General features: G+C 37.9%; 1 protein-coding gene across 2 annotated transcripts in view; it reads left to right on the top strand.

The window, feature by feature from the left end:
• Window positions 1-10,834, top strand: part of LOC131682206 (protein disks lost) — a 763,875-nt gene extending 753,041 nt beyond the window's left edge. For both annotated transcript variants that reach the window (XM_058963527.1, XM_058963526.1), the window contains 4 exons: window positions 8,792-9,088; window positions 9,145-9,372; window positions 9,619-9,803; window positions 10,435-10,834. In XM_058963527.1, the coding sequence (XP_058819510.1) occupies window positions 8,792-9,088; window positions 9,145-9,372; window positions 9,619-9,803; window positions 10,435-10,641 (917 nt within the window). In that variant the 3' untranslated portion in view covers window positions 10,642-10,834. The remainder of the gene's footprint in view (window positions 1-8,791; window positions 9,089-9,144; window positions 9,373-9,618; window positions 9,804-10,434) is intronic.
• The last annotated feature ends 2,507 nt before the right edge of the window (window positions 10,835-13,341 follow it).

Below are 13,341 nucleotides of genomic sequence, written 5' to 3'. Positions count from 1 at the left end.
CAATTGTGATGTGCTAGCCGTATGTCTGTCCTACTGGAGTGCCAATCGGCACATTAGGATCAACATCGGTAACATTCTGATACTGCACGGAAAGATAGAAATCAGCTCCAGTGCTAAATCCTATTTCTGTTTTCAAATTAGTTGAATTTAACAGCAAATTCCTAAAAATAACTAGCGATTTAGTTAAAATTTAGATTTTCTTTTCTAATTAAGTTTTTGTTTTTAACAGAAGGTTTTAGTTAAATAAAATCCTGGGCAAATCCAGCAAAACAAACACCAAAACACATACAAAACCAACAGACAACTCACCTTCGACAAAAGTCCATACAGGACTTCTATGTCCTAATAGGCAGTACAGGATCATGAAAACAGAAACCTTCCGCGTTCGTTGAGCGTTGACGGAAAACACAAATAACTGTACCGTATATTTCATAATAGGCCAAACCGATACTAAAAATCGACGGAGAAGTCATTGCTATTTCTATTTCGCTCAAAACAACAATAATGATTCCTCAAACATACAAACACGAAAGATAAAAACGATAAGAAACCATAACCAGTAACATTGGGAAAATCCTCCGGAACTTTCCAATACTGCGGCAAACGACTTGGGATTGTATACCACATTGAATATATTGAATACAGTCATAGTACTACTTACTGGTTATTTCGGTGGTACGGCATCCTACCCATAAACAACTTACAGTATGTTGCGGAATCATCCTTACATCAACTCTTGCTCATAGTAAATTATCTGGAGCACCGCGTGCAGGTCTTCATTCGCCGGCTAGTCCTCAGAAAAACCACGATATTCTTCGGTGTAGGTGAAAGGTAATTTTCGAACAACCAATTCATCTCTTTTCACGATTCTAGTAATCAATTCCTGGCCAACCGCAATTGACCTAGCAGCTGGTATTGAATTTGGCATCCATCCTTCAACTGGAATATGGTTAACAGGTGGATTTCCCGAAGGCACTGTTCCTCTGCCACCTTCACATGACGCACTGAGGCGGTGTAAACGTTGATAGGAACATGTGTGTTTCCACTTGTCAATAAATCGCGATGAGTATAGATAAAAAACTTTAAAATTTTACAATTTTCAACTTGTAATTGAAAAAATGTCAGGAACGAAAAAAAATCTGCACCCGACGCGTACGCTTACTGCGATCGGAATCGAATTGTTGTCAATAAGTAGTGCACAGATAAAATGAGAAGTTAATGTTGCATGAAATTGTCCACGAAAAGTTTAGTATTTTGGTTGAAAATGGTGGTAAGTTTTTTTTTTTATCTTATATTCTAGCCTGGTGGTGTAAAATTGTGGCAATGTATGTATTGTCAAGAAAGAAGACTTAATGTCAGTGGAACAATTATAGTATCATCGCATAATGTATTTATTTAACATGTTTGGTTTTAAGCTTTTTTAAGAAGCTTTTTTTACGGAATTGTTAAGACGAGTGGGTGTCAGCGGTTGATGTTTTTCACCATTTTATTATCCAAGATGGCGCCTTCCGGTTCGGCAAAATCAATCAAGACGAATATTTTTGGAATGGTCGTTACGGATAGGTGGTCGATGTTTAGCGCCATTTTGAAATCAAAGATGGCGACTTCCGATTTAACGAAATTCGCTGTAGCTCATTCAATATGGGTATTTTCGGAAATTTTTCGACGAGTGGGTGTCAGAGGTCGATGTTAAGCACCATTTTGAAATCCAAGATGGCGACTACCGGTTAATCAAAATTTTCTGCAACACAATCAATATATTTCTAACAAGAAAGTGTTTTAAGCCAAGGTTAGGAACCAAGGAAAATTTGTCGCAAATATTCATCCAGCCTATTCGAAAACAACTATACTGAATGAGTTTCAGAATTTTGTTTAGCCGGAAGTTGCCATCTTGGATTTACATTTTTTGCATCCATCATAGACCTCTGGACCTAAACGTCAAGACAATTTTTTTTTTCATTGTTAATGCTGTTATTTTTAGCTTTATGTCGTCGCTGTTGTGCTATCTTATGACAAGCGCCATTTAGCACATTTCGAGAAAAACGATTTTTAAAGTTTGAGATTGAATATCTTGTAACTTATAAATGGTAAAACCAATTAAGAGAAGACAATTGATGCTTCTATCTATTCTGTATTAATCCCCCAAATATTACGAGGATCGGTAAACTGCATTGCGAGTTTTTACTAAAAATGTAAACAAAAGTCGCACTCACACGTGTCATAGGTGTGTATTGATGACAAAATTTGTATGGCGTGTCATAATCGTGCATGGAAAATTTTCCATAGAGAAAAAGCACCAATTATAAACTTTTATTCATATCTTTGGTTTAATTTGGTCTATAAACAATCGGTTGGAGGCATTTTGAAGGAAATGAGTTAGGGAATCTAGAAAAAAATAGTAGCTTTTGGTTGCAGTGTTGCCAAATATGCTATATTTTCAGTTTAAAACTTAAACTGTGTTTTTCTCGCAACTCGTCTATTTTTCTTTTGAAAATTTTTATGCCATTGTGTTCCTCAGACATTTTTACGTATAAAAACATCTAAAACTTAAATATAACTTGAGCAAATCTGAAAATATAGTGATTTGAAGCAAAAAACTAATAATTTCTCATCATGTTTTTCGCTATATCTTAGTAACCAAGTAGAATTTCAAAATTCTAAAAATGCTACTTTGTAGAGATTTTTCAGATAAGTAATGTGGCATATCTAACTCAGTTTGCCCCAAAATGGCGTTTGTCATAAGATAGCACAACAGCGACGATGTAGGTTTTCAGGGTCGCTGATTCTGATTCTGACGTCAAAAATGTAAAATTCAAAATGCGTAAGTATAACGACTATGCGACCGAAAAAACCGTGAATCGAGTTTTATACTGACGGTAACGAAATTTGCCAATTTCGTAAAAATGGTTGCCATTTTGTAGGCGTCATTTAGAATTTTCGAATTCTGGCATCAGAATCGTGACCCCAAAAACTCGTAAATCGAGTTTTATGCGCATTGTAATAAAATTCGCAAATTTTGTAAAAAAATGGCTGTCATTGTGTAGCCACCATTTTGAATTTTCAAAATTTTGTTATCAGAATCGTAATCAGCGACCTAAGACCTCAAAACCACATAATCTATTTTTATACTAGTTGAGCGGTTATCCCTGTCTTTCAGAATTTTGAAGTAGAATACTTCTAACGTTTCAATATAGGGGTCCCGTTTCAAAATTTTCTGCCAGAATTTTACCAGATTTTTAAACGTGAATATCTGCCTTTGTACTGAATGAAATAAGATTATTACGCTATCTGATTGGAAATATATACAACAATTTCGTATCCAATTCGGTAGTATGTACAATTACTAAAAATAGCGGAAATGATGGATTATATGAAATTAGTAATTATCTGATCCATGATTGGTTGGTACAATTCGCTCAAAAAACAAGCGTTGCTGGAACTGCCTCTTTTTCATCGAATGAACTGCGACGCGTATAAAAAGAGAACACGAGAAAAATTCGTTAGTTTGTGTTCTGACGTTGTAAGCGTAGCAGCTGCTGCATTTCATGTCAGCTCACATTCTTCGATGGTAGGTGATAGATATTATGACTGCCGCCAGGCGCTGATCATGAAATGACGTGACAATTTTTGTATTTCAATATAACGCTATTGAAAAACAAGCAAAAATGAACAGATCTCGAAAACGTGAAAACTTCCATACATCAGTTAATCTATCCCCGGCAGAGCCGTCAATAAGGAGCAGCTGTTTGAATCAGTTGTTGCTCTTTTGCCAGACAAGTAACATCGTGCCTATAGCGTCTCGTACGACAGATTTGAGCACCCATCACACTACGCTTCTATGAATGACGTCATCCTCGACTATTTAAAGAATATCATTCCTTGTGCGACTTCATTCTCCCTTCGAACGTCGGGCCGTAAAGAACAGCAGTAGCAGTCATGCATGTTGACAATGCGCTGCGATGAGTGCTGCATTTGATCACTGCCAGTGTTGCCACAATTAAATCTGTACCGGGAGTTGAAAAATCTTTTCTATCTGTACTCTTCTATAGAAAAATCTGTACCGGATTCTGTACCCAAATAATAACAAGGTTGTTTTAAAAAAATCATTTTTCTTATACATATTTTTCATTCGGGGAAATCAAACCAGACATTCTGACTCGGTTGTTTTATTTGACCTGGAATTCCGCAAGAAACCAGTTAGAATTCCGTGTGAGTTTGACTGGGTAATATCAATATCAGCTCCAGCTCAAATTCTCGCTGACACTTTGTTTGTAACCAATGGTGGCCAACAGAGTAGCGGCAAGAAGCTGAGATGGGGCTGGTAATATCAATAGGATACGAGAAACCTGCTTGGAATTCAAATGGAGTAGGCCAGAGTAAATGTATGCACTCCGAGAAGATTCGCTAGGCTTTCACTTAGACATCATCCCTTTGATTTGCTGGAAGCAGGTTTCTCGCCTATCGCATTCTAATGTCAGCTTCAGTTCAAGCTCAATCAGTACCAGCTCCACTTCAAATTCTTACCATCACTGCTGCCTAACAGAACGTTTACCTGCTGTTTACTGGGATGCATCGCAGGGTTAATTTATTTTACCTTGCTGTCATGTAAAAAAAATCTGTACCAATCTGTACTTTTTCACAAAAATCTGTAATCTGTAACGTACAGAATCTGCACCAAAAATGCTTCAAAAATCTGTACCTTTCTAGATAAATCTGCACTTGTGGCATCACTTATGGGAAGGTTTGGTGAGAAAACCGCGCTCTCTTGTTCTTTAAATTATATGTGGCGTCAGGTGCTTGTACAAATAAATTCACCACGGCACGCGTTCCAGTGTGCACCGTGATGAATTTATCTGTGTGTTTGTTTCCTTTGGCAAGCCGTAATGCGTAATGGTTGTTTCGTTGTGTAAAGGAGATGGTGTTGGCTTATTAGATACTGATAATATGATTTTCTGTTGATGATTTGATACGAGTTACGTCGGAAAGTTTATTTACGAGTTTATAGAGCATTTTTACACTACCAGGAGAAATTTAAAATACTCGGTCCTCGAAGCAAACTGAGAAAAAGTTTTACGTATCATCATGTTATAAACTCAATTACAAAACGGTCCGTTTTTGGAACATGCTTGACAAGTAGATGTTGAAAATGGACAATTGGAACAGTTTTGAAATCCAAGATGGCGACTTCCGGTTGAGCAATATCCTCGATAATTCTAACAATATGGGTATTTTGGAACGGGCTTGACAAGTAGATGATGAAAATTGACAATTGGAACCTTTTCGAAATCCAAGATGGCAACTTCCGGTTGAGCAGTTTCTCGATAACCCTAACAATATGGGAATTTTTGGAATTGGCTTGCCAAGTAGATACTGAAAATGGATAATTGTAAGCTTTTCCAAGTCCAACATGACTGTTACGATGCCAGAATGCAGCCAATTTAGCAGTTCATTTACAAACGGAACCTTGACGACAATATCGAAGACAATCGAGGAATATGATGATCACAACAGAAAGCCGAATAATCGTTCAAGGGAGATAACGCAGTGAAGGTATCAGATGACGAAGCAGTTTTTCCCAAAATTATATATCGCCAGATTTCTAAAACATAAATAAAAATATACCCTATTTCGCTAAAAGTAATGTTTAGGACAATGTCTAAGTTTATAAATATTCTAAATTAACATTATCCTAAAATAGTAAGTAGCAACAAGATTAATTTGATCCTATATATACTAAACATGCGTGAATTTCTAACTTAGGCTAAACTAAGCTAAACTAAACGGATAAACGCTTAGAGTAAGCAGAAAGGATTTGTCACTAAAAATCCATTTGGAGAGGTAAATTATCATCGAACAGCCGAGAAATCATTACAATTTGTATGTATTACAGTAGGTACCAGTTGAGGTTAGGTTGAGCTCTACTAAGAGGGTTGTATGAGATCGATTCTCATTTCATCTAAAGCCATATCACTATAATTTGTAAGTTGAACTTACCGTGAACTTGTACATCTATACCAAAATAAATCAAATTTCAGCTACAGCTGATCATCACACTACAACAGTATTTGTGATCTGCTACGAGAAACAGTGGGCCACACGTTACTTGAAGTAACAATGACGATTGCCGGTTGAGCAATATTCTTGATAACGAACAATATGGGTTCTATTTCTATTATGCTCTCGTCAACCCCATCCCAAAAATACAGCTATTGTTGAGGTTGAGTGAATTTATCTAAACCGGAAGGTGCCATCTTGGATGCCAAAATGGCTCAATACATCGATTTCCGTCACGTACTAGTCAACCCCATTCCGAAAATACCCATATTGTTGGGGTTATAGAGAATTTATCTAAACCGGAAGTCGCCATCTTGGATTCCAAAATGGCTCAAGGCATAGATTTCCGTCATGCACTCGTCAACCCCATTTTGAAAATACCCAACTTATATTAGTAACAATTAACTAAGAATACATAAGTATATAACTTCGTGCTGTAATGTTCGAACTCAAACTTTTCAAAAAGAGTTCGTTATTTCGAAGTTAGTTCGTGAAAAAAAGTTACGTAAATCGAATATTACGTATAAAATAGTTCGTAAATGGAGGTTTCAGTGTACTATAAGCGAAAGGGAACCAGGGGAATACAAAAAATAAAGAGAGCTGACTTGATGGCCTAATTGCAGTATGATTAGGACTCTTCTCCACCTGGTAAATAGGAGGCGTGGTGAAGTAACCTTCTATCTGACGCAGTTCCTGTCTGGTCAAGGTTGTTTTAAACATTACATGGACCGGCTGCGCAGCTAGAAACGAACACTATGTTAACAACACCGACAAGTAGTTTCACATCCGTTCAAAATCCAGCGAGGGTGGCTGTGAGGGGATGCGAGTCAAGTTTCGGCACAATGCTGGGGTCGACCGGTTACGCAGCGAGGGTTAGATAGCGTACTGATTCAACGTACACAGTGAAGCCAAACGACTCCGCGTATGCAGAGGGGCCAACGGGCTCAAGGACAGCTGGGAGCCAATGACAGTAACACTAATTCGGTTGGCAACACCAGCTAGAAGCTTCATGTCGGTTAAAAAATTCCGCCGAGGGTGGCTGGGAAGGGAAGCGAGTTAGGTTTTCGGTATCTCTGAATCTGTTCACGTTTCGACGGGTTCCAACGTTGGGGACGGCTGTCGTCGGGGGACCGGTATCGTTGTACGCAGGTAGAAAACAAGAACAAAAAAGAAAAAATAAAGAAAAAAGTATAACAAAAAATAAAAGGAAAAATATATTTTAAAAAACTTAACAAAATAAATAAAACACTTACACAACGAAAAGGCGACGAAAGATAATCTATTTGCCAACAACTTTGTCGAAGACTGTTAGTCAATCCGGTTTGGTTCAATGAAGTTATTAAACTTTTAACGATTGCTGAGTCAGTTTTGCATGGGGCCTAGCTAGAAGAGAGATAGAATATTGAGATGTACGGAAGAGTTACTGGAAAATGCCTGTTCTACAACTTAGTAGAAGACACCTAATTTCCAGCTCTCTCCGTTGAAAAGTTAGTATTGGTGCCCTCTATGAGGTAAAATGTTGTGCTAAAATGTTCTAACAAAAATATGACTCGTATTATTTACTATAATTTTTGTGAACATGCTATTGAGCTAAACCTAATCATTATTTCACAAAAATGATTAATTCGCGGGAATCGAGTGACTCAGGTATCTCTTCGCTAAAAGTTTAATAACTTTTTTGAACAAAGCCAGATTGACTAGCTGTTTACGACAAAGTTGTAGACGACTAATTTTCTTACTTATTTTCAGTTACAGTAATCAGACGATGCATGCAGTGCCACCTAGCGGCGAAACTGCTAGTGGGTTTTCTCCATGTAAATTGTTGAAGAATCCGATACAAACTTCAGACACGTTGGTCCGGTAGCTAGACTTGTCCGATTTGTTTCAAATTTGAAGCAAGTATTCCTGGTGGGACTATGAATCGACTCAGGGGCTGGGCGATAGGGGTCATTTTTTGTCACTGTAGTGATCACAGAATGATTTTATAGGAAGCGAGAATTTTGGAAAAAAAAAATTCAAAAGTGATTTATCACATTGATTGCGCTTTGATTTATTTTCCTAGCATTTAGCGCCGGACAAATTAATTAAATTCCTCGTCTGCAACCTACCTTCAAATAATTAAGGCCAACATCCTATTAATTGTTTAGGCGAAATAGGGTAATAAGCCTATTTTCACAACGTCCGCCATCTTTGTTCAATTCCTTGTGTTAAATGGTAGGGCAACAATAGGGGCACTCGCATCGAGTTTTGCGCTCAAACACGATAACCCGAGCAAATTTTCATGGATTCAGACACCATACAAGCTCTTAAAAAGATCATACACATGGTCCGTGCCAAGTTTCACAACCATGAAAACACTATAAGATGGTCCCAATAACTTATAAATACACCAAAATATGGTTTTTGTGTGGGATCTACCGGACCATGGTGATGGTGTTTTCGTGGGTTGATTCCATTTAAAACACTATGAAAACACCATGCAGTGGGGTTGAAATTAGACCATGACCATGCGGGTATTATGGGCTTATCGTTTGTTCGAGAACCGTTTTCATGGCGTTTGTGTTATCTTGGTTCTTAACAACGAAGCAACGCTGTTGATGCCAATTGGTACACATTTCGCATGAATCTGTGAGGCAGGGAGAAAATAGACACTTAACCCTACATCGTATTCAACATCCTTTGTTGTGTAATTATCGAACTAACAAATTTCGTGCTTCCGTCAAATACTCGTCCACAGACCTATTTTGCAAGGACATCCCAGGAGAAGCGGCGAAAGCGACAAAGGACGCATCCGACAAACAGAATCTTCCCCTAGCGAGCCTTACGGTAAATCTGGACCAGATACAGCACACGGTGGTGTACGATCAACTTCAGACCATGATTTATACGGCGGCTTCACTTCCGGACGAGCTGAATTCTATCGAATTGGGACGTTTCATTGCGCTGACACTGCGCTATTTGGACGAGCAGGATGGGACGCCTGCGATGAACAGAACACTCGCATACATGATGCTGCAATTAGCACTGCTAATCGGTGAGTGTTCGAACAGGCGCAGCTCAAATCGAATTTAACTTTTCGTTTATTTACAGTGATCAACCGTTGTGATTTAATTGTACCTGACATAGTGCAAAGTCTGCTGGCAGTTTGGAAGCACAGGAAATTAAGCGAATTTTGCACTATTCCTAATGCGTCCGAGGACGATGGCGAAGAGGATGAAATCGAAAAGCTTATAATCAATAATACTCTGGAGGACGGTGGTAGACCAATTGTAGACGAAGATGACATCCGGCGGATCAGATTAAGAAAGCAGCAGTCGGGTTAGTATTTTGGCAAACTTTTGAACAGCATCGAAATACGATTCATTCACCTGAATCGGAAATCAGATTTGAAGCTAACAATTTAATCCTCTGCAAATTTTCGTAAACTTTCGTTGATTTAATCTCATCAGCAGTGTTCCGCAACAAATTGATTTATCTTACTTGTTTCTATTTACTTTTCGCTCCACCATTTGGGCATCTGTGTTACGTGAACTGGCTTCCGGATGCTCTTCGTTCCGGTTGCAGAAAGCAACTACATCTTCTCGACGCTGGTCAGTAACCGTTGCATCCGGATGATGGCGCACCGTGGCACAGACCAAGTGTTTGCTTGTTTTGCTAGTTTCATCAACAGTCTGGTAGAATGTAATCTGATCAGCATCCGGCGGTTGAACGAACAGTTCGTGAAGATATTTAACGAGGACTGGCAACAGGTATGTGGTTACTTTTTTCATTTGAACGAGGTATGAGCGTTTGATGATGTAGTTAGCTAGATTTAATAAAAAGCTGGGTTTTTTCACGCATCACTTATGGAGTCAAGTGGTTCATCGTTATTATTTTTGCTACCTTAAAGCACCAGGCGCCCCCACAGAACGATTCGATTTAATAATTTAATAATTGCAATCGAAATAAAAAAAATCCTAGCAGATGCAAAGCCAAAAATCGCAACTGTACGACCTCATCTTTGGTTAATAAGTAAAATTTGTTCCTAATATGAACGGGAAGCAAACAAACAATCACCGTCATTTGTGATCGACACATGTGCCGAAACTACGAAACGCATGCAATTTGATTTGATGCAACTGCAGATCCACGTTTGTATTGACCAACGAACCAATGCGCAAATCTGTTGATGCCTTTTCTAATTCCGTTGAATTATAGCTTGACTGACAGGGCAACTAGAGCGAAATTGCTTGAATGGCAGAGCTTCGAGCTTGGTTTGAGATTTAGCTTGACTGGCACTGAAAATGTACATCCGAATGTGTGTAACTGCGTGTCTGTTGTCGCGGATGTTACGACTAATTTATGCTAATTATGCTCTGCTTGCATTGAACCTATTTTCAGCACACGCTGGAGCACATCTCTCGCCTAATGGATGCCGTCCTGAAAGGGGCTGCCAGATCCGCCGGTGGTCAAACCTCGGCAGAGGGATTTGCTGGTGGGTGCGAGGATAATACGACAACCGGGCGGAAAGCCAACATAGACGAAGCACACTCACAACTTTTTCTGGAGATGCTGTCGGATTTGGCAAGAGAAATTGAGGATTTTTGATACTTAGTTATGTCAGCGGTGAAGGATGACGCATGGCTGTTGAACGATGGATTAAGGTGGCATAAGATCTTTGTAAGATGTTTTCAGATTTTTTGATATTGACTTTTTAACACTTTTTTATATAATTTTGTTTCATTTTCTTGTGAAATATCTGTGTTCTGGTAGTATACCTTAAATTTTATCATTTTGAGACGAATGTTATCTCATTTATATTTTTGACTTTGCTCTTTAATAAAATTATTACCTATTGATTGCAGTTTGAGCAATTCAATAATTAGGTTATTTTTGTAGTTGATATATAACATTGTTGCAGTAGTATTATCACTTCCATATTATTTAACTGCTCAGAATATGTAGGTCACGTTTTGGATTATTGCCAATGACGTATGTATACATACCGTTTGCGGAAAGTTTCAAATTTATAGTAATTCTTCATGGGCCTAGGTTTACTAGCATATCAACCTATTTGCACAACAGGGGGTTATTCCGAACAGTCGCTTTAGGTGAGGTGACACTTTTTCTCTCAGCAAACGAAAAGCCCATAATATCCAAATGATCATGGGGTTTGACATGGGTGTTTGAAATGGGTTCAACCCATGAAAACACCATCCCCATGGTCCGGTAGATCCCATATAAAATTCCATATGTTGGTGTATTTATGGGTTGTTGAGACCATTTTATGGTGTCTTGATGGTTGTGAATTTTGACACGGACCATGTTCAAGGTCTTTTCAAGGGGCTATGTGGTGTTTGAACCCATGAGTATTTGCTCGGGATGGAAAAAATGAACATATATATTGTCCGCTTAAATTTTGATTAACTGGTATTCGTCGTATTTGTTACTTTTCAAGTAATTGCATATTACAACTACTCGTAGGAGTGTTGCTAATTAAAAAAAAAAATAATACGGAAAAGTTGACCAATAAGTTTGTGTTTGTAAAAACTACTGGCAGCATTATCAAAAGGCGGCATGAATTTTTGAAAAGTATAAAGTTAAATAAGCTGATTGTGTATTACGACGGTTTTTTTCAAACGAATGCGTTTCGATCGAATCCAACTCGTTTCGATATATTGAGAATACACACATTCGTTCGAAAAGCGATCCGTTGTAATGCAGAATAAGCTTAATAATGATGTTATGACTAATCTACTCTACCAAGAAGTTCTTTTTCGGATGACAGGTTTCATAGGTACTGTTTCATTGGACACAGAAACTCGGAAATAGATTTTTCTGCGTTCTTACGTATATTTAAATCTTATTTCATTCCCAGTTCCATGTACACTAGGTTGATATGTAACAACTACACATTAAAATGTATCATTCAACACCGAATCTGCCATTTTTTCAATTGATGTAACTAATGTGGTCGTTAGCCTGACATCCCGGATAATTCCTTCGATGATAATTTGATCTCATCCGGCCCAAATTCTATTTGGTAGAGTGAATGAACGAGGGGGGCCATTGAATGTGTGCAATATTTTGCTGCTTGAGAAATCTATTGATTGGGGATCTGTTATTTCGTAGGGAAAACACCGTCTGGTCTGCTATGGTGAACGACAGATTTTTTTTTGGTGAGACCGAAAACCGTTTATCTAGAACCGTATACTAATGTCCTGTTTTTCATCAATTGTGAATAAAGAACCGCTCTAATCTAGGTCGTGATCTGTGATTGTGGGCGATTGCTAATTCAAAGCAATTAGTTTTGATCATACGGATTGCTATCTTATGATTCTTGAATGAGATTTGAGCCCAAATCGGCTGCGTACCAGGCAATACCATCTACGTTAACAGTTTGTATGTTTTCCTAAAATCTGATGTTCATTTTTTTCTGGTTGATATATTAGTATGCCAGAATACTATTTAAATTTAGATCAACATTTGGGGTTATTATTTTAGCCATTTATTATACGTTGGCGCATCGCTTAACTTTTCCCACTTGAAAACAGGAATTTAGTAGAAATATAGCAATTATTTTTATTAGATAAGATAAATGTTCCTAAATAATAATTTATTTCTGGGATGGCCCACCTCACACCCATACACATCTAAATGTGTAAATGTTCCTAAATCATAATTTATGCTGATAATGATGTGATACTATTATCTATTATAGTAGGTTTAGCAACCATAATCCTTATACAATGGACAGTGGTTCAGAACGTCAATTTATGGAGAAAATGTATTTTCAGCAAAAACTTTTGATTCAAATTTTTCATCTTCAGAAACAAATTTGTATACGATTCGAAATTTATTTTATAGTTCCATTTCAGCAAACACCGATAAGTTTCAATACATTTTCCATGTGTGCCTGCAAACTTAAACATTTTATATAAAATGATGGCTGCTAAGCTGTTTTCTTGGGTGAATGGAGAACAGTGAGTCTAGTCATGTAAGCTATTCAAGCTACACTCAATGGAACTATCCAAGTCAGTTTTGGATCACATACATTTGGAGCAACATCAGATGTTACTTCAAGCTGTCCTAAACCCCTTTTTGGCAGTTTTCATTCCGTTGTCTGACGCATTCTTGTTGGTCACATCATTAGCGTTTCTGCACTAGAATCGTCAGACAGCCTTTATTGATTATAATGGAAGGGAATATGTATAAAGTGATATATAATGTCTTTTTCACTCCAGTAAAGCTCCTTGAGCGTCTCATATACGAGTTCCGAAGAACTCGAGGAAGAGTTGAGGAGCGGTA

This window comes from Topomyia yanbarensis, chromosome 2, assembly GCF_030247195.1.
Source record: "Topomyia yanbarensis strain Yona2022 chromosome 2, ASM3024719v1, whole genome shotgun sequence".
In the NCBI taxonomy this organism is placed as follows: domain Eukaryota; kingdom Metazoa; phylum Arthropoda; class Insecta; order Diptera; family Culicidae; genus Topomyia; species Topomyia yanbarensis.
The sequence above is the reverse complement of the archived record's forward strand: the minus strand, read 5'-3'. Positions and strand labels throughout refer to the sequence as shown.